This window comes from Jaculus jaculus, chromosome 5, assembly GCF_020740685.1.
Source record: "Jaculus jaculus isolate mJacJac1 chromosome 5, mJacJac1.mat.Y.cur, whole genome shotgun sequence".
NCBI classification, from domain to species: Eukaryota; Metazoa; Chordata; class Mammalia; order Rodentia; family Dipodidae; genus Jaculus; species Jaculus jaculus.
The window spans coordinates 9,286,434-9,308,236 of NC_059106.1; the positions used below are offsets into that span (position 1 = coordinate 9,286,434).

The following is a 21,803-nucleotide window of genomic DNA, read 5'->3' on the forward strand; positions in this document are numbered from 1 at the left end:
GGTTCAATTCCTAACTCTGTTCACTGGCCTTTGTGGTGGTAGGCAGTCTGCCTCTTCTACTGGATTTGTATCTCTAGAACAGTCACGCGTTGGCTGGGCAGGCGCACCAGGGTTCTTACCTTCACTAGTTGGAGAAGGGGTTGTGTGGTGGGCTTTGAACTGACTCCAGGCCAGCTTCCAGCCTGGCCTCTTTTTATGCAAGAGAATGAGAGCAAGAAAGAGAGAGAGAGAGAGAATTGGCACACCAGGGCCTTCAGCCACTGCAATTGAACTCCAGACGCATGCACCACCTTGTGCACATGTGCACGCTCGCGTCACTTTGTGCGTCTGGCTTACATGGGACCTGGAGAGTCGAACATGGATCCTTAAACTGCACAGGCAAGCGCTTTGACCACTAAGCCATCTCTCCAGCCCCAACCTGCATTCTTCATTACTGTATGTAGCTATTTCCTCCAGGCATGGCATGACTTCACCGTCGTAAAACAAGGCTGCTATGGTGCCTACAGAAAACCTTGGCCTGCAGTCCATGCAAGGGAATGAGCAAAACAGACCAGCAGTAGCCAGGGCTATGGTGATGGTGATGGGGCTATTCACAGTTTCATAGAAGGAACGGGGAGGACCACTAGACTCACCTGAGACTCCAGACGCCACTCCCTGGTTTGGTGGGGGGTCCTAGAGTACATGGGAGAGGCAAGGCTGGTTGGGGTGGGGACTCTAGCAATGCAGCCTTCCTGAGTTGTCTCTGCTAGGTGGGACTTGACAATGGTATAGATGCTTGTAGATCACTCATGCTCCTGCAAGTAACCCCAGTCGACTCTCTGAGTCACCACCAAGCTAGACATGGATGGAGTCCCTTCTTATGTCTCTCAGCACCCTGCTGGGGTGGACAGACATGTTCTTGAGTCTCCCTGGGAACAGTCATGCCACATCACACTAAACCCCACCGCCCTGACTGGCTTCTTAAACCCAACAGAAGGCAAAGCAGGCACCTTGCTTCTTAAAAGAGCTTTATTAAAGGCTAGTAGTATAAAATATGACCAAGTTACACATTGTCAGTAAGAATTCATCATTTTTGAAAATAGGTATCAAAGAAAGAGGCATTAAGAACGGAAGGCTACCCCTGACACTGGCACAAGGGGTGAACCTGGCTGGGCACCGGGCTGGGGGGAGGGCAGGATGTAGGGTGTAGTCACCAAGAGCAAGACAAGGAGCCTGGAGCTGCCTCCCAGGTGCTGAGCCTGGGGTGTGGTGGGCTCCCAAATCACACTCAGGCTTCGCCGCCGAGGAGTGTGTGCATTTTCCAAAATGATCAGAAACTTCTGGCTTCAGAAACTCCACCGTGACGCAGATCCCCAAGTCAGCCTGGAGCGTAGTTTCTTCTCCTTGTTCACGGACGTGCGTTCCTTGGGAGAAGGCTGAGTGTGGACTCTTCCTGAGAGTGAAGGTGACCCCAGCTCTGGTGGGACCCTCCAGGTCTCCCCATCAGGGACGCCTCCCCTGCTGTGGGAAGAGTGCTGTGGGGGGCCCCAGGGTTCGGCCCCTCTCTGACCTCTCACTCCCCATGGAGGGGATGTGGAGGTTGTGAGGAAGAGGGGAAGAATGAGAACTGCTGCCCTGAGCAGCCGGGTCACCCTGGCCAAATGCCATGAGGCAACCCTCTCCTCCAGGCTACACCAATACCACAGAGCACAAACTCACAAGAAAGAAAAGTTGTTACAAGGGCTTGAAATCAGCTCGGGGCGGCCAGGTGGCAGTTGTGCTGGATTCCTGTGTCAGAGCTGTTAGCCCTGGGGGGAGGTACCAGCTCGATTATGCCCACCAAGATTTCTAACACCCTTTCCCACCCTTGCCAAAAACAATGTTTTTCACTTACAAATACCAACTGCTCTAAAATGGTACAGAAAGACCTGCTATGTGTCAACATGTGGGAACTAGAGGAACAGGCCATGCCCAAGCCCCAAGGGAGGAGCCAGGGAAGGGTTAGGATATAAATTAATTGGTAGACAAAACTCCACTGTTGGCTAACTTATACCTTTGGCATATGTTTTCCTGGGGTAGGAGTGGGAGACTTGTCATGTGCTTTACCTTGGGGTCAAATAGAATATTCCAGAAGCAACTTCAGAAAGTTCTATAACACAAGCATTAAGGAGACGTTGTGGTACTGAAGCGGGTGCTCACAGAGGGCTCCTGGGGGTTAAGGCTTCAGGTGAGGATTACACAGGAACAATGGCTCTGCTTGGCACCTCCTGAGGCGCATAGGATCCAAGGGCCATGGGCAGGGCAGCGGTGAGAACAGCCATCCCTGGTGAGGTGCACTCTTCTAGGCACCTGCTTCCAGGGCAACTGCTGCAGTGAACCCCTGGGGCCGTGAGGGGATGCTGCTGGTGCCCTCAGGACAGCCTCTTGCACTTGGGAAATCAGGGCCAGCCAGGAGAGGTTCTTCATGATGGAGGTTGACCACTTCTTGGAGCGAAGGGTGGCCAATGCTGGAGGTTTCCAACACAGTGAATCAGAAAAGCCCTGTTCTCCAGCAACACGGCCACCACCTTGACTCCTGTAGGGGCCAGTACTGAGACACAGAGAAGGTCAGATAAAAACAAGGCTTCCAAAGGGAAACTCGTATAAAAGCAAGAGAGGTGGAAGCGCCGGGCTGCTAAGTCTACATATAAAATACTGAGAACTTGATACAAAAGTTTGAAACATGCAACTGTTTTTAAACAATGATCAATACTTTGAGTAGGTATCTGATGCCCGCCACCTGCCAACTGTCGGTTCCCTGGAAGTGACATCATGGCAGGTGTGGCTTCAGCAAGACAGCCTCCAGTGTCGGGGCGAGTGCTTCTTAAGGGCAGGTGTCCTATAGTTCCTGGCAGCAGCTGACGATGTCATGACTGAGGAGGCTGCCAGCGGTCAGTCACCTGTCCCGGGAGCCCCAGAATGGAGGGGGCGGGGCGGGAGTACAGAGGAAAGAGAATTGCCGTTCAGACTTTAGGACTTAGTGAGAACACATCCTTTGAGGGGAAACTGGGTGGGTCTGGGAACAGATGTGTTGAATTCTTTTTTTTTTGGTTTTTGGAGGTACAGTCTCACTCTAGCCCAGGCTGACCTGGAATTCACTATGGAGTCTCAGGGTGGCCTCGAACTCACAGAGATCCTCCTACCTCTGCCTCCCGAGTGCTGGGATTAAAGGCGTGCACCACCACGCCTGGCAAGATGTATTGAATTCTTAATAGTCCTTATAAACTCCAAGTGTAAAACTTCTGTTATCAAATCTTTGAAAATACCATATAGATCTGATTTTACCAAAAAGAAAAAGAAAAAAAAAAAAAAAAAAAGGAAACACCCTTGCAGTATTTCCCAGTTCCGAAGGACTAAGAGAAAAGTAGAGAGCGCAGGAAACTTCACCAGGTGGCGTAACCTACTCATTCTGTTGGCATGTCGTGGCGGAGAACGTGTGGAGCTTCTGGCTGCATCTCTCTGCAATGCAGTTTACCAGTTGTCCAGAAAATCAAACCCTGTCTTCAAGACGACATTACTTGAGCTGACCTGGAGAAGGACAATGGTGCTCAAGTGAGACGTGAGTCTTTCTCAGCTGTGCACAAATCTAAAAACAACACCTCATTTAAAATGACCCAAATAAATATAGTCAGCTTCCATCTCAGGGGGCCCTGACCTCAATTTACCTCAGCAGTGAGGACCAGAAAACTGCGCAAAATTCAATGCAAACCACACTCTGTTGCATCCAGCAGCAGCGCCTCAGGCCCTAGGCACGTCTGTGCGCAGCTTGCAGATGTGCAGCAGAGCAAAGGGAAGTGACAGGAATCTTTCTGATTCTGCATGATATGACCAAGTGAGGGAACAGGTAGGAAACCTTCTTTTTAAAAAAAAAAAATTTTGTATTTATTTGAGAAAGGGAGAGAAAGAGGCAGATACAGAGAGAAAGAAAGAATGGGTGTGCTAGGGCCTCCAACCACTGCAAACGAACTCCAGATGCATATGCCACCTTGTACATCTAGCTTTACATGGGTACTGGGGAATCAAACCTAGGTCCTTTGGCTTTGCTGTAAAGTGCCTTAGCCACTAAGCCATGACTCCAGACCCCCCCCCCCTTTCTTTTGTTTGAAATAGGGTCTCACTATGAAGTATAGGCTGGCTTCAAACTCTCAGCAATCCTCCCTCCTTGAGATCAGGAATTCTAGGCACCCATCACCATGCCCAGCTTTAAAAATGTTCTTTCTTTGTTTCCTTCTTTTTTGAGACAAGATCTCACTGTGTAACCCAGGCCAGCCTAAAACTCACTCGCAGGCCACGTTGGCACCCCACGTGCAAGGATTAACAGGCACGCCGGTAGCACTCAACTAACTCTAGGGTAATAAGGACGATCTACACACGAGCCACCAGGCCCAGTTTTGAAAAGTTTTTTTTTTTTAATATATTTTTTTAAAATATATTTTATGTATTTGAGAAAGAGAGAGAATGGGCGCACCAGCGCCTCTAGCCACTGCAAACGAACTCCAGATGCATGTGCCACCTTGTGCATCTGGCTTACGTGGGTCCTGGAGAACCGAACCAGGATCCTTTGGCTTTGCAGGCCCTTTCTCCCTCTTTCTCTCTCAAATAAATAAATAAAACATATTAAAAGAAAAAAAAAAGACACCCCTGTCCTGTAGCCTAACAGAAGCGGGTCCAAGTCTGCCCCGGTCTTCCCTGGCAGAGTGACCACCAACTCTGCTCTCCACACAGCATCAAGCAGGGCCTGGTGAGCTGAGGCAGGCAGCGGCTCGGTGGCTTACGTGAGCGTGAGCTCTACCTGAGGTAACAGGGAGGGAGCCAGGTCACCAGACAGGAGGCAGGCCCTGCACTCCTCTGCCAGCTTCCACTCGGTCTCTCAAGCATGAGGAACCCCATTCTGCGCTTTGGTCCCTGACAGACTCACTTTAAAAAACATGTTTTATTTATTTATTTATTTGAGAGAGAGAGAGAGAGAGGAAGAGGAAGAGAAAAAGAGTATGGGCACACCAGGGCCTCCAGCTGCTGCAAACGAACTCCAGACATACGCGCTCCCTTGTGCATCTGGCTTACATGGGTCCTGGGGAATCGAACTGGGATCCTTAGGCTTCACTGGTAAACACCTTAACAGCTAAGCCATTTTCCCAGGCCCCGAACTCACTTTCTTGCCTTCCTGCTTGCTATCCCCTGCCACCTTCCGCTGCCCGTACACACACACACACACACACACACACACACACACACACACACGCACGCACGTTCCTGCTTTTCTTTTTGTGTTTGTTCTTTGAGGCAGGATCTCTCCATGTAGCCCAGGCTGGCCTGGAATTTGCCATCTAACTACCTCAGCCTAGGCTTTCTCCTCCTGAAGGGGAGACCCTCGTGTGTTCGGTTTTAATGTGTCTTTCCCTAACGGTGGCCTCGGAGACAGCTGCCCTTATCAATGGGGAGGAAACAGGGGGAAGGCAGAAGATGAGACTCAGAAAATAGGAAGGGTCCCAAAGGACAGGCCCCTAAAAGGCCCTGAAGATAGGGTAAGGGGGAAGCAGAGACAAGGGTGTGGGGCTGAGGGAAGGTTCTAAAAGACTGGCTCTCCTTCTTTGGAAGGACAGTAGACAAGACTAACTGCTTAGGCAGGTGTATAAGACCAGGAACCCCTTCCAGAGACACGAGAGCCACTAGGAAGTGACCATGAACCAACAACCAAATGCAAAAGTGAACAAGGGATGGAACAGAGACACTTCTCAAAAGAAGATGTGGGGGGCTGGAGAGATGGCTTGGTGGTTAAGCGCTTGCCTGTGAAGCCTAAGGACCCCGGTTCGAGGCTCGGTTCCCTAGGTCCCATGTTAGCCAGATGCACAAGGGGGCGCACGCGTCTGGAGTTCGTTTGCAGAGGCTGGAAGCCCTGGCGTGCCCATTCTCTCTCTCTCCCTCTATCTGTCTTTCTCTCTGTGTCTGTCGCTCTCAAATAAATAAATTAAAAAATTAAAAAAAAAAAAAGAAGATGTGGGGCTGGAGAGATGGCTTAGTGGTTAAGGTGCTTGCCTGCAAACTCAAAGAACCAGGTTTGATTCCCAGGACCCACGTAAGCCAGATGCATAAGGTGGTGCATACATCTGGAGTTTGTGATGGCTGGAAGTTCTGGCATACACATTCTCTCTATCTGCCCCTCTCTCTTTCTCTCTCTCTCTCAAATAAATATAAAAATAAGTAATTTTTATTTATTTATTTCTTTTTTTTTGGTTTTTCAAGGTAGGGTTTTGATCTAGCCCAGGCTGACCTGGAATTCACTATGGAGTCTCAGGGTGGCCTCAAACTCACGGCGATCCTCCTACCTCTGCCTCCCGAGTGCTGGGATTAAAGGCATGTGCCACCACGCCCAGCTAAAAAAATTTTAAAAAAAAACTTTTTTTTGTTGTTTATTTTTATTTATTTATTTGAGAGCAACAGACAGAGAGAGAAAGAGGCAGAGAGAGAGAGAAAGAATGGGCGCTCCAGGGTTTCCAGCCACTGCAAACGAACTCCAGGTGCATGCGCCCTCTTGTGCATCTGGCTAACATGGGTCCTGGGGAATCCAGCCTCGAACCGGGGTTCTTAGGCTTCACATGCAAGCGCTTAACCACTAAACCATCTCTTCAGCCCTAAAAAAATATTGTTAAGAAGAAGATATGAGGTGGCCAAGGAGCTGGTGGAAAGACATTTGCTATCACTAAGGATCAGAGCAATGCAATCAAACCACGAGATAGAGTATAGCCAGCACTGGTCAGGAAGCAGGACATTTGAACCCGGTTCACAGCCTGTGAGAAGGTAAAACAAGGTAGCCACTGTGGAAGACAGCATGGCAGTTTCTGAAAAAAAGTCAAAACAAACGACCCAGCAGCTCTATGCCAGGGAGTCCACCCAGAAGAACTGAAGGCAGCCTCTCAGAGGTCTGCATACCCAAAATCCAGCACAACAATGCCAGGGTGGAAGCCAGGACCCACTGAGGAATCGGTGGAGTAGCAAACTGAGGCATATCCAGGCCACTGGCTATGATTCAGGTTTAAAAGGGACTTCTGGGCTGGAGAGATGGCTTAGCAGTTAAGAGCTTGCCTGTGAAGCCTAAGGATCCCAGTTCAAGGCTCGATCCCCCAGGACCCACGTAAGCCAGATGCACAAGGTGGTGCATGCATCTGGTGTTCATTTGCAGTGGCTGGAGGCGCTGATGCGCCCATTCTCTCTCTTTGCCTCTTTCTCTCTGTCTGTTGCTCTCAAATAAATAAATAAAAATAAGCAAAAGAAAATTTAAAAGGGACTTTTAGCAGCTAATATGCTTGCCTGTGAAGCCTGAGGACACATGTTCGACTCTCCAGATCCCACATAAACCAGATGCAGAAAGGTGAGGCAAGTACAAGGTGGCACATGCCCACTAAGTGGCACAAGCGTCTGGAATTTGATTGTAGTGGCTGAGGCCCTGGCATGCCAATTCTCTCATCTCTCTCTAACATTAAATAAAAGGGGGGGACTTCTGACTTATGCTGCAACACAGATGATCTTTGGGGACAATTATGGTAAATGCAATGAGCCAGTCACAAAGGAACACTGATTATGAGATGCCACCATCGTGTGGTCAAATCACAGACAGAAAACGGAAGGTGGCCCCAGGGCAGAGGAGGGTGTGAGTCAGTGTGAGATGCTGCTGTTTCTAAAGCCAGTCCTCCTTCCAAAGACAGCGGCAGGCCTGCTTTTAGTTTTGTGTCACCCCTTTAACACTCCTGCTTAGTCACAAACTTTCTATCTTCCCTTTGCTATCTTAACTTCCTAAAAGAACCAGCCTCACACTGAGGACAATGCTTACCGCTCCCACTGGGCACCTAGAGTGTTCAAAAGCCACAGGCCTCTCGTCCTCTACATGACTCAACCATCTTCCTGGAGGATCCAATCTTTTTTCTGCTTCTCCTCCATCCCCCGGAAGAACTCCTTTCTCTGACCCTCTCTCTGGACACCTAACCCTGTCCTGCTAGAAAGTAGAGGCCATGGGCTGGAAAGATGGCTTAGCGGTTAAGGGAACTGGGGAAAGCCAAAGGACCCCAGTTCGATTCCCCAGGACCCACATAAGCCAGATACACAAAGGGGTGCATGTATCTGGAGTTCATTTGCAGTGGCTGGAGACCTGGAGACCCTGGTATGCCCATTCTCTCTCTCTCTGTGTCTCTCCCTCTCTTTCTCTGTCTCAATAAATAAATAAGCTATACTGCAGAATTATATTTGAAAAAAAAACAAAAACAGGAAAGAAAGAAAGAAAGAAAGCAGAGGCCAATATCTCCCAGGAGCAAAACTCCTAGCTAGTGCTCTGGGGCCATGCCTGGAGCTGTTTCCCCACATTGTTTGGGACATGCATGGCTTCCTTTCTTATTGACACATCATAGCCTAACTTCGCAGGCCTCCCAGATAGAGCAGGATGTCCCGTCCTCCCAAACACACCACCTTCTCCCATTAGGTTCCCCTGTGAACCTTCCTCCCCTGCCCTACGTGGGGGACAGCAAGGGCCACATAACCAGCAAACAAGTCGAGACATCATGCTGGAGGCAGGGCTGCTAACGGCCCTGCATCCTCGGAGAAGAATGCAGGCAAAGACTGAAGGAGGGAGGGGAACCAGTGGCTGTCCCATTCCATGGGGTTTCCTCTGAAATAATGTCATAACCCCCCCCCAGCCCCGACCCCTGTCTGAGGTGCCCTGGCCTTGGCCACGCACCTGTGAGAGTGTGGGCTCTGAGAAGAGACTGTCCTCCTCGTCATCCTGCTGCACACTGAGAGATGATGGCTTCCCTGGGGACTCAGAAGGGGTGGCCTTGGGCAGCGAGCTGGCAGGGGCCAGGGCAGGCTGGGGCCTCTGGGGCTCCACACTCACACTGGGGAGGGCTCGCTGCTCTGGAAGGGCGGCCTTGGCCTCCCTGTCCTTCAGGGAGGGCTCCTGTCGGTAGCAAGGTGGTAAGACTTTCTCCCCCTTCTCCATGGACTTGATCTGGCTGGGCGTCAGGGACTGGAACTCAGCCTCAGGCCCCTCTCGAGAGCGCTCTGCGTTGATCTTCCAGAAGGATGCCTCCTCCTCTTTCCGGACAGGACCCAGGGCGTCCAGGCTGGAAGACCTGCTGCCCTGGGAGGGCTTGAGGGCCTGGGGGCCCTGGGGAGCCTTGGCTAGTGGTCTGGACTCGCTGGCCGTGGTGGCCGTGCTGGGCTCTTGGATGGACAAGGAGGAGATGCTGAACTCCATCTGACTCTGTGGGGGGGGGGGGGACAGGGCAGAAGGGAAAAACAAATCAACTGTCAGCGCCCACTGTAACAGGTGACCAGGTCACACGCACACTCTCCCCGCATATGCACACGGACACAAGTTGATGTCTGTTTGCTGGAACTTTCTGCTGGTCCTGAGTGGCTGTTTTCGGGGTAGCCCCTGCACCCCTGAAACCCACCAGAAGCTATGAGGCCAAGCTCTGTCACACTCATGCCATGAGCAGCTCGGAGACTAGCCGCACCAGGGATGAGGGCTCCCACTTGTCAATCAGGGGGTTTTCCTGTGCCCAGCATGGGCCTAGCCCTGCCCGGGTCACTGCCTGCAGGTGGGGCCCTCCCTCGTGGGCAGGAAGGGTGGGAGGACTCCGCAGGGGTCAGAGCCCAGACTCCCATAGCAAACACCCAGAGGACGCACGTGGCCATGCCCAGCAAAACGTGTGCCCGTATCACAGTGCACAGACTGCTTTCCTGACCCACCTCTTCCCTCCCCACCATGATGGATCTCTAAAAATGTGGCCGCTGAACTGTTCTGACCAAGAAATCTTGCAAGAAAGCAGAGCCAGAAATAAGCACATCTTCCCAGCTGCAGAACAGGCCAGCCCTTGATCCTAATCGTGTCCAAGTCCTGAAATTTTTCTCTTCCTCGCCACTTCCTCTCCCTCATTCCACAAGCTTTTTTTTTTTTTTTAAATTTTGGGTTATTAATTTATTTATTTATTTTTAGTTTTCCAAGATAGGGTCTCACTCTAGTCCAGGCTGACCTGGAATTCACTATGTAGTCTCAGGGTGGCCTCAAACTCATGGTGGTCTACATACCTCTGCCTCCCGAGTGCTGGGATTAAAGGCATGCACCACCACACCCAGTTCCCCCCCCTTTTTTTTGTATTTATTTATTTATTTAACTGAGAAAGAGAGAGGTAGATGGAGTATGGGCACACCAGGGCCTCCAGACACATCTGCCACCTTGTGCATCTGGCTTACATGGCTACTGAGGAATTGAACCTGGGTCCTCAGGCTTCACAGGCAAGCACCTTAACTGCTCCCTCCATTCACCTTCTTATAAAAATAAAATGACCTGGGCTAGAGGGCTGGCTTAGAGGTTAAGGCATTTGCCTGCAAAGCCAAAGGACCCAGGTTCGATTCCGCAGGACCCACGTAAGCCAGATACACAAGGGGCACATGCGTCTGGAGTTTGTTTGCAGTGGCTGGAGGCCCTGGCACGCCCATTCTCTCTCTCTCTTTCTCTGTCAAATAAATAAATAAACATTAAAAAAAAATAAAATGACCTTCTAGAAAACTGGAAAAAAAGAAAAACTAAGAAGCAAACTCCAGATGCAAGTGCTACTCTATGCAATTGGCTTTTATGTGGGTACTGGGGAGCTGAATCAGGGTTGTTAGGCTTTGCAGGCAAGCGCCTTAACCACAGAGCCATCTCTCCAGCTCCATGCTCCCCTCACTTTTTTTTTTTTTTTTTGAGGCAGTATGTCTCACTTGACTGAAACTCAGCCTCAGGCTAGAATGGCTGACAGTGAGCCCAGGGATCCTCCTGCCTCTGCCTCAGTTGCCCCAGAGCCGAGATGACAAGAGTGAGCCATCACACCAGGCACCTTTACCTGGTTTCTGGAGATGGACCCCGGTCCTCACGCTTGCGAGGCAAGCACTTACCCACTGAGGCACCTCCCCAGCCCTACAATCACCTTTTTGTTTGTTTGAGGTGGGGTCACTGTGTCCTCTCCGGGTGGCCTTGAACTCACAGGGATCCTCCTACCTCTGCCTCCAGAGTGCTGGGATTAAAGGTGTGCGCCACCGCGCCCAGTTTACAAACACTATTTTTAATGCCTGCAAAGGCATCATTGAGCAGATGTCCCACCACCTACTTTTCCTTTCTTTTTTTTTTTTTTTTTTTAAATTTTATTTATTTGAGAGCGTCAGACACAGAGAGAAAGACAGATAGAGGGAGAGAGAGAGAGAATGGGCGTGCCAGGGCTTCCAGCCTCTGCAAACGAACTCCAGACGCATGCGCCCCCTTGTGCATCTGGCTAACGTGGGACCTGGGGAACCGAGCCTCGAACCGGGGTCCTTAGGCTTCACAGGCAAGCGCTTAACCGCTAAGCCATCTCTCCAGCCCTACTTTTCCTTTCTTAAGCATTTCATTCCTGCTGTCCTTTGTTGCTGCAATTGGGGTCACCAGGATGAAGAGCTGAGATTACACACATGTGCTACCACGGGGGTTTCAAAGATCACTTCTGAGTGAAGCATTCTGAATGCTTTGCATATTTCCGATTCCACGGCAGCAAGGGGGAGGGGTGCTGGGCCAAAAATAGCCCGGAAGTAGCTCCAGACTCACAGATGGGGCTGACTTTGATCTGGAAATTGTAGTGTAAGGAAGGCACTTAAACCTACACGCTGTCACACCCAGGTTTTTTTTTAGGACCCACCATTTCTCTGGCAGGATCTTTGCTTAGAAGTCTGTAGGGTATGAGGCTGGCCATCCTGACATGTGGCAGCCAGATGCCAGGGACGCCAGACATGGGATCCTAAACCAGACGCTGCTGGAGTGACAGCTGTTCCAGTCCCCGTATGCATAACTGGGCGTCTCTGGACAGCCCCTAGAGGAAGGTGACGTGGAGGTAGAGGGAATATGTACCAGGAGTAGCTACCTGCTTCTGGGATGAATATGGGAAAATAAGAGCCTAATGGAGGAAGAAGGAGCCAGACATGGAGGCTCAGTCCTATGGCATTCAGGAGGCTGGGACAGATCTGCAGTGAGTTAGAGAACAGCCTGGGCTACATAAGTAGTACCAAGCCAGCCATACAGCAAGACCCTGTCTCAGGCCAACCTCTCAAGCTCACAGCGAACCTCTTACCTCAACTTCCCAAGTGCTGGGATTAAAGGCGTGCAGCACCACGCCCAGCAAAACCCTGTCTTTAAAGCAAAAGCTGGAGGAAGACAATGAGGGACTTTTTTTTCCCCTGGCGATAGTAGGATTAACCCACAAGCACTCTACCCCTGAGCTATATACCCCCGACCCTGCCAGTCTCATTTCACAAGACGACTTCTTCATTTGCCTTGACCAAGAGGTCTCCACCTCCCTCCCCACCCCACAGAAGTACAGGCGGGACGCTGCCATGAGCGTCATTTCTCCTTCTGCCAGGATTTTCAAGCATAACTTTACGGACTCAGAGGGGAGGAGGGGAAGGGCTTTTATCCCTTGTCTAGCCCTAGGTCAGATCAGCAGAAAACTCCAGGACCTAACACATAACAGGAGCTTGGGGGCTGAAGGGATGGCTTAACACTTAAGGTATTTTCCTGCAAAGCCAAAGGGCCCAGGTTTGATCCCCCATGACCCACATAAGCCAGATGCACAAAGTGTCGCATGCATCTGGAGTTCATTGTAGTGGCTGAGGGCCCTGGTGCATCCATTCTCTTTCTCTCTCTTTTTTTTCACAGCTCAGGTTCCAAGGTGCCAGCCCTGGGCACCAGCAGCGGGCACACTAGCACAGCCTCAACAGCTCTACTCTTCCAGGCTTAGATGCTACCCATGGCCCTCACTAAGGACAATGACCACCATACCTCCAGGGCCCAGGGCAAGGCAAGAGAGGGACCAGAGCCTGTGGGAGCTGGCAGGGACCCTGTGGCTCCCACACACCATGATCCTGGAGGCAGACCTCAGAACGCACACATTCGGGAAGAACTGCCAAGTGGCTTCAGTAGGCGGAGCATATACTAGGAGCCAAGCACCCCAGAAACCTTCAGATGCTGTGTCACCCGCTTTTCCCCGAGGCACAACGAGGGGGGTGGGTTCCCCACCTCTTTTCAGTAAGGAAGGGCTGGGAGTCTGCAGAGACGGAAAAGCACTCACGAGCATGGGGACCTGAGGTTAACCCCCAGAACATGCTGGGCACGGCGGTACACACTTGTAACCCCAGCAACGGGGAGACGGGGTCACAGGATTCCCAGCACTCACTGGCCAGTAGTCTAGCCTAGTTGGTGAGCTCCAGGCCAGTGAGAGACCTGGTCTCAAAATAAGATGGACACACACAAAAATAAATAAATAAGACAGATAGAGTTCCTAAAGGAGATGCCCAAGGTTGTCCTCTAGCCTCCACATACACACATACATGAACATGTACATATATGAGCATAAATAAATAAATAAATGAAAAAATGACCAGCACGGCAGGTCCATGCCACTATTCTGAAAGGCACACTGATGTTGGAGGCCACACCATGCCACCTCTATTTAGGGGATGGAGAGGGGAGGTGGGAAGCCAAGGGAAACCTTTCTCCGGTATGGAAGGGGTCATGCAGACCTCTCCTCACACCCAGGCCTGCAGGATGACAGTTCATGGAAGACGACAGAAGCCAATGGGACAATGGCTGCCGATCCATCATCCTGTCACTGGCAGAAAGTCACAGTTAGAGCTCAACCCAGTGCCTTCTGTGACCCTGGACATAGAGACACACAGACCCACCTGTCCTCCATGACCCAGGGCTCCTGGACCCTGAGGTCAGCATAGGGGACCCGGCCAGTCAGTGGGGCTCGGTGGCAGTCAGCCCACGTGGGGACCAGATCTAAACTGGCCATGTCCGTTCTAAAAACAGCAAGACCACAACAGGGCCCAGGATCTATTTTTATGCCCCACTCACTGGAGAGGAATGTGTGAGATTCGGCAAAGCAGGGGGGTGCATGCTGCCAGAATGGCCTGCTTAGCTTGGCAGCCGCCAGCAAATGCAAACTGTCAAGACAGAGGCTGCACAGGCTTTGGTCAGTTACTGAAGCAAATCCCAATCAATTTGCCAAATGCTGAGCATATATTCTTCCCTCCTCCCCTCCAAAGAGGGAAGGGAAGAAGGGAGGAGACCTGAGAAACTCTCAGGGGCACACAAACATAGGAGGCTGGTGTTGCTTGTCCAGCGTGCATGAAGTCCGGGTCTGACACTCAGCACACAGAAGCCAGGCATGGTTGTGCATGCCTGAGATCCCAGCACTCAGAGGGGTACAAGCAGGACCATCAGGAGTTCAAGGTCATCCTTGGATATACAGTGAGTCAGAGTCTAGCCAGTGATACATGAGACCCTATCTCAAAAAAACAAAACAAACAAATAAAAAAACAACCGGACATGGTATTGCACGCCTTTAAAATGAGCACTTGAGAGGCTGAGGTAGGAGGATCGCTGTGAGTTTGAGCCCAGCCTGTGACTACACAGTGAATTTCAGGTCAGCCTGGGCCAGAGCAATAGAGCAAGACCCTACTTTGAAAACCCAAAACTTAAAAAAAAAAATTAAAAAGACGGGCTGGAGACATGACTTCTGGTTAAGGTGCATGCCTGTGAAGCCTAAGGACCCAGGTTCGATTCTCCAGGTCCCACATAAGCCAGATGCACATAGTGACACATGCATCTGGAGTTCGTCTGCAGTGGCCAGAGGCCCTGGCGCGCCCATTCTCACTTTCTCTCTCCCCCTCTCTGCCTCAAATAAATAAATAAATAGGTAAGTAATAGAATCTAAAAAAAAATTAAAAGACAAAATTAGCAAGGTGGCAGTTGGACAGGGACATGATCTGGATGGCTGCATACACACGCCTTCACTGTCCTCATATCCCAAGGTGCTGTGCAGACTAAGAGCTGATTTTCACACACCTCATGGTCACCACGCAAAACTCTGCAGGCAGGACCCCTGGCATGAAGATGGCAGCTAAACTGGAAACATGTGTCCATGAGTGTGACTCCGAGGCAATGAAAGCCCTATAGCCAGGTATTATCTTCAAAGACCCAGGCGGGTTAGGGGGAAGGGGGGTGTGGCCACACTCCGAGGGATTAAGGATTAAGATGTAAACAGCCCTGCCTCCCAGGATAACAAGGAGACAGTGCTGGGTTGGGAGCACAGCTTAGATGGAGCAATTTCTCGTTCGCACCCCTTTCCTCCTGTCTCAGTTTCCTCCTTGGCAGAAAGGGCTGACAGGAGAATCAAGGCTGCGGTGGTTTGAACAAGGTGTCCCTCACAAACTTGCGTTTTCAATGCTTGGGCCCAAGCTGGCGGCAGTTTGGGAGGTGGAGCCTTGGTGGAGGAGGTGCGCTGCTTGGGGCAGGCTTTGGGGTGTGCTTTCCCCCTTTCCAGAGCCGGGCTCACTCTTGGTACTTTCCCGTAGCTGCTGAGGCGAGCAGGGACGCCTGGCCTCCTCTCTCCTGTTATTTCCCTGCCAAGATGAGGCTTCTGGAAATTGTTAGCCAAGATAAACCCTTTTCTTCCATCAGCTGCTTTTAGCTGGGTGTTTTGTCCCAGCAGCAAGATGGTAACCACAACGAGGGCTATGCAGGGGTTCTGCACAGATCCCTGCGGGGCAAGCCCCCTGCCCACGCCCCTTGGCTGTGGCTGTAAGAGGACCACCAGCCACTGGATTTAGATAGCAGCTGGAGAGCACAGATCTTCGCTGAGGGACCGAGTGGGGCTGGAACAAAGGCACTGTGCAGAGGCAGTGCTGATGGAGGAATGACAACGTGGATCGGAGGGTTGCGGTGGACAGACACTGGGCCAGGGCGGCGGGGCTGAGGGTCTACGAACTGGAAGAAGCTGGAAGCATCTGAGTAGGGGCCAGAGGGCTCAGCTCCGGGTCTCCGGAAGGGTGTTAGGCCAGACCAGACAGAAGGAGGGAGGGAGAGAGATAACTGGGCAGAGAGGGAAACTCAGTGAGGAAGACTCAGGAGCCCCCCTGGTCCCCGAGCTGCACAGCAACGGGGAGGGGTGCAGCTTATGGGACTGTGCTCCCCAGAAACCGGGGTGGGCAGTGCAGAGGAAGTCGTGCAAAGCCACAGCCTGGAACAAAGGAATGACCCTCCCACCCTCCAAAGGGCAGCAAAACTTAAAAGAGCCACAGGCAGCTGGAGTGCTGGCTCTCCAGCACAGTGGGTCTGTGACCACCCGGAACCGCAGACACAGAAGCAGAGGCCCAGAGGGGCGAACCCTCCACTCTGAGGCAGGTCACAGCGCAGGAGATGTGAGGCGGTGCGTGTGCATGTGTGCGCGCGCATGCGTGCGAGCGTGTGTGTGTGTGTGTGTGTGTGTGTGTGTGTGTGTGTGTGTGTGCTCGCTAACAAGGCTGCTTTCTCTGCCACAGGAAGATCCTGACCACACCCCTACTCTGAATGACGCCCATGGACCAAAGTCAACGACCTGAGCCCCCTCCTCACCCAGATACCTCACTACCCCAAATGGGCAGCGGAACATCAGTAAAGACAGGCAGGCACACAGCTTAAGGGGAAGCACTCTCCCCCATGGCCTCAACCCAGGCAGCCTGAGAACTACCACAGGACCCTCTCCATCCTGCGCCTCACCACCTCCACCCCAGACACTCAGAGTGCTGGCGTTCTCTCCTAGAAACACCAGGAGCATGAAAGAGAACCGTGGCGCCCCCACCCTCTGCACGCCTGCCCAGCTGGGGGACGAGTGGAAAAGATGGCAACCCTGCCCACCCCTGCTAGAGGGCCCACTGTTGGGCCGGAGGTTAATGTCGGAGAGGCTGTGTCTAACAAGATGGAAAATTCTGGGTATGTTAATTAGCTTGATCTAATCATTTCACAATGTATGCAAAGAGCAAAACAGCTAGTGCTCCACGAATTCACGCAATTTTGTAATAAAAGGAGAGTTCTGGAGACGGATGGTAATGTTGGCACAACATGAATGTCACTGCGCCACACACCTGAGAGTGGCTAATGGCTGGGGACCGATGCAGTTCAGTGGCGAAGCGTGTGCTCAGCATGCATGAAGCTTCTGGGTTTCATGCCCAGCACCTCCCAAACTAAGCTAAAAGCTGGGTGTGGTGGCACACGCATTTGATCACTCGGAAGGCAGAGGTAGGAGGATCACTATGAGTTCAAGGCCACCCTGAGACTACATAGTGAATTCCAGGTCAGCCAGGGCTAGAGTGAAACCCTATCTCATAAAAACAAACAAACAAAGAACAAATAAAGCTAAGAAAATAAATTTTATGTTGTGTACATTTTATCACAAGTAATAAAAAGTTCGTGGGCTGAGGAGATGGTTCAGTTGGTAAAGTGCTTATTGTATAAGCAAGAGGATCCCTGGACCTTGCTGCTAGCTCACCTAACTGAAGCTATAAATTCTAGGTTCAGTGAGAGACCCTGTCTTAAAAAGTAAGGACCAGCACTCGGAAGGCAGAGGTCGGAGAATCACTGAGAGTTCAAGGCCACCCTGAGATTACATAGTGAATTCCAGGTCAGTCTGGACTAGAGTGTGACTGTATCTCGAAAAACCAAAACAAAAAAATAATAATAGTAATAATAATAATAATGTGGAGGGCTAGAGAGATGGCTCAGCAGTTAAGCGCTTTCCTGCAAAACCTAACAACACAGACTGGATTCCCCAGTACCCACGTAAAGCGAGATGCACAAAGTGGCAAATGCATCTGGAGTTGGTTTGTAGTGGCAAGAGGCCCTGGCACACTCTTTCCCTGTCTCTCTTTCTCTCTCTCTCTCTCTCTTTTTTTTTTTTTGTTGTTGTTTTTTAAGGTAAGGTCTCACTCTAGCTCAGGCTGACCTGGAATTCACTATGTAGTCTCAGGGTGGCCTTGAACTCATGGTGATCATCCTACCTGACTCCCAAGGGCTAGGATTAAAGGTGTATGTTACCACGCCCGGCCCTGTCTCTTTCTTAAATAAATAAACGGAAATATTTTTTAAAATGAGCTCATAGTATCTAAGCCCAGTACTTGAGAGGCTGTGGTGGAAGGATCATTGGGAGTTAGAGCACAGCCTGGGCTATGCAGTGAGTTTCAGGTCAGCCTAGGCTATATAGAAACCCCATCTCAAGAAAAGAAAACAAGGGGGGGGCTGGAGAGATGGTTTAGCAGTTAAGGCATTTGCCTGCAAAGCCAAAGGATCCTGGCTCAATTCTCCAGGACCCATATGAGCTAGATGCACAAGGAGGCACATGCATCTGGAGTTCGTTTGCAGTGGCTAGAGGCCCTGGCGTGCCCATTCTCTCTCTCTCTCTCTCTCAGATAAATAAAATATATTGAATTTAAAAGAAGTGAAGATCAATGGATGACGGAATAAATGTAGGAAGAAATGAGAGACTTAACAACGGAGTGAAGGACAGCTCTAAGTGCCTAATCCAGCATGAAACATGGCTAGCAACAGCGTACCTGCTCCCACAAGGGCGGCTTCTCCCCGCACACCTGGGCTCAGCAATGATCAGGCCAGCAGAACCACGCAGGCGCAATGCTGGGCTTTTTCCAGTGTATGCAGAAGCCCAGACTAGCTCGCCGACAGCCAGCACCCTGGGGAACGTGATCACACAAGGATCTCCGGCTGTGCTCGGCAGCAGGGAGCAATCCCAGTAGGGCCGCCAAGCACAGCGCAGCTGAGCCCAGCCCAGGCTGCTAACCCACGGACTCACAGGCTGACCAATGCTGCCCCGGGCCACTAACCCAGGGGGACGCATAGGGGAGGTCGACATCTAGGGACAGCAGGGACAGACAGGGGTCCGATCCAGTACCCTACACTTGGAGACCAGGACCCTGTTCTCACTAAAGCCACCTCCTGCGTGTGCTCTCCATCAAGGTTCCTGGTGACCTTTCAGTACTAAGCAGAGCACGGCCCGTTCCTGGGGGCAGAGGTTGTCAGGGACCCTCGGGACTCCCTCAGTGCTCCCCCTACCCTGACCCCCTCTTCCCACAGGTCCCCTGGGTGTCAGTGTTGGCTGGGCACATGGGGAAAGTTCTAGAATTAGAACATCCTGGCCTTTCGCCTCCTCCGTGAGAGCCATCTTGCTGCTTGCTCGGGGCAGCAGGGAAGATGAGGCAATGCCCTGAAGCCAGACCTAAAGTTCTCAGCTGCTCTGCAATGGCAGAGTGACAGGGAGATACGGTAGCCATTTCCTCCCAACTGAAACATCCCCTCCTGGAGGGAAGCTCCTTAAACCCCAGGAAGTGAGCTGGGCGTGGTGACGCCTTTAGTCCCAGCACTTGGGAGGCAGAGGGAGGAGGGATCACCATGAGTTCGAGGCCACTCTGTGACTACAGAGTGAATTCCAGGTCAGCCTTAGCAAGAGTGAGACCCTACCTCAAAAGACCAAAGGAAAAAAAAAAAAAAAAAAGCCGGGCGTGGTGGCATAGGCGCACACCTTTAATCCCAGCACTCAGGAGGCAGAGGTAGGAGGATCGCCATGAGTTCAAGGCCATCCTGAGAATACAGAGTGAATTCCAGGTCAGCCTAGACTAGAGTGAGACCCTACCTCGAAAATCCAAAAACAAACAAACAAACAAACAACAACAACAAAAAAAACAACCAGGAAGTAAATCAAACTTCCAAGGCTCAGGAAATGAAACTTCATATGTTTCAGAAAGATTCACAAGGCTATATAAGCAGTAACAATTACTGGGACAGGAGACTCTGACCAGCTGAGCTGTCTGCAAGTCCCGCAGGGAGTTCCAAGGATGCAGCTTTCACGAGCTGTCACCCACGCTGGGGTGGGCTTTTCAGCAAGGCAGCTGCCTCGGAGTCATCCACACGGTCTGTAAGCAAACGCACTGGCTCACTAAGCTAGCCTCAGGGTGGAATCAGTTCTTTGATTTGTCATTGGTACCCTGCCTGGAGAAAACAGACATTTGTTCATGTCTCCTTGGGAAAAGTCACTCATCAGTGGTCCAAGCTGGTTCCGTCAGCCCCATGCCCATCCATATCCAAGGCTCTAACGCTGCCTCGCAGGGCACCTCCCATCACGGTGCTGAGTCCTGGCAGGCAAAAGTACAAGAAGACAGAGGTCCCCCAAGAGGGTTGCCCCAGCCATGCCAGGGACCTCGTGGGCCTCAGGGACATTATGGGCCCTGGTTGACAGGACCCATAATAACTTTGACTTTCACCACCAAACCTCATAGGTTAAACTTCCCACAGTCCCCTCCTGTCCCACCGACATAGGCTATCTTCTGCAACCCAGCAGAAGTGGGGACCACACACACGGCCTTTTGCACCCACTAAATGCTGAAAGAAAATATACAAGGACTTGATTATTTTTCAAACGGGACAACTATGTCAACATTTAACTCAACTTACCCTTGTTTCCCAGGAGAACGGGGCAGAGTGTTCATCTTGCCAAGTTATGTCCTGAAATAAAAAATTCAAGAATAAGTCTGAGAATGAAACTCGGGCAATCCAAATCAGGTCTCCACGCAGGGCCACAAGGGAGCCACATGTAAGGAAGATTCCAGTTCTGCACAAGCTTGGCCCAGACAGCACTGATCCCTTCCCCTCACCTCTCAGCAGAGGCTTCTAGCTGCCCCCCACCCCGCCCCACGCCACGACTGCCCAACAGGCTCCTCTCGGCGAATGCCAGGGGGCCCCCAGCAGACCCAACCCAAACCAGAAGGTTGGGGAAATGAAGGGACCTGGCGGTCGCAGCGAGGCTCAAGTGGATAAAGCATGTGCTCGTGGGGCAAGGACGTGGCCTTGCTGAGCGAGTGTCCTCACCTGTGCGAGGGGCCTCGAACTACCCAGGAGGCTTGTTGTGAGGGTGAAGCCCGGTAACTGAAGGACAGGATGCCGTCCTTGCCAACACACGTCACCTCCCTGCTCCCGCTAACATCACTTCCAACTCAGCAGGCTCACAGTGGCCAGAAGAGCCTCGTCAGAGCAACGGTTGGGCTCTGAGCCTGGGGTCATCTCTGCAGACCTCAACAAGGGGCTTCATATGGGCTGGAGAGATGGCCTAGCAGTTAAGGCGCATGCCTGCAAAGCCTAAGGACCCAAATTTGATTCTCCAGGTCCCACATAAGCCAAATGCACATGGTGGCGCATGTGTCTGTCTGAAGTTTGTTTGCAGTGGCTAGAGGCCCTGGTGCACCCATACTCTCTCTGTCTCTCTCTCCCTCTCTATGTCTCTAACAAATAAATAAATAAATCTTTAAGAAAAAAAAAAGAAAGGGCTTCATTAGGAAACTGTCTCTTGCCACCCCCACCCCACCCCCCAACACACACAACTCCAGCAGGGTCCCTGTGCTTGGCTACTATGGGGACCACAGATTCTGGACCAAAAATTTGAATATACTGGGTGACACAGGCTGAAACTAGCATAAAATGTTTTGAGTAATATTGATATTATTATAGCCATATCTTATCCTTCCCACCCCCCATGCAAACAACTTTGGATGATTCATGCTCTTCTATGCAATACCTAGTAAATTCTGTCTTTTCAGCTGGCCAACCTGGCTCAGGAGCCAGCGGCTCCTTCTTCAGTCACTGACAGAGCTCACCCAGCCCCAGCCTGGCACTACAGATGGCAGACGCCCTGGGAAAGTGCCTTACAAACACATTAACTGCCCAGCCCACGAGCCAGCCTTTCTGGGCTTGACGCCTGCTGAGGACCGAGTGGAGGTAGACTCGGTGGCTCTAGGAAGCTGGTGGGTGCAGGAGAGAACCAAGCCGCCACAGGTGGCCAACCATGCATCTTATTCTTCCTCCGTCCCCAACACTTCAGAGCTGACTCCACACCCCAGACACTGCC

At 51.5% G+C, this 21,803-nt stretch overlaps 1 protein-coding gene across 2 annotated transcripts in view; it reads right to left on the reverse strand.

Annotated features, from left to right (window-relative positions):
- Positions 1-990: 990 nt before the first annotated feature.
- The window catches only part of C5H1orf198 (chromosome 5 C1orf198 homolog), a 31,310-nt gene continuing 10,497 nt past the window's right edge, over positions 991-21,803 (reverse strand). For both annotated transcript variants that reach the window (XM_045150557.1, XM_004659690.2), the window contains exons 2-4: positions 20,357-20,407; positions 8,744-9,268; positions 991-3,546 (exon numbers count right to left, since the gene is read on the reverse strand). In XM_045150557.1, the coding sequence (XP_045006492.1) occupies positions 3,490-3,546; positions 8,744-9,262 (576 nt within the window). In that variant the 5' untranslated portion in view covers positions 9,263-9,268; positions 20,357-20,407 and the 3' untranslated portion in view covers positions 991-3,489. The remainder of the gene's footprint in view (positions 3,547-8,743; positions 9,269-20,356; positions 20,408-21,803) is intronic.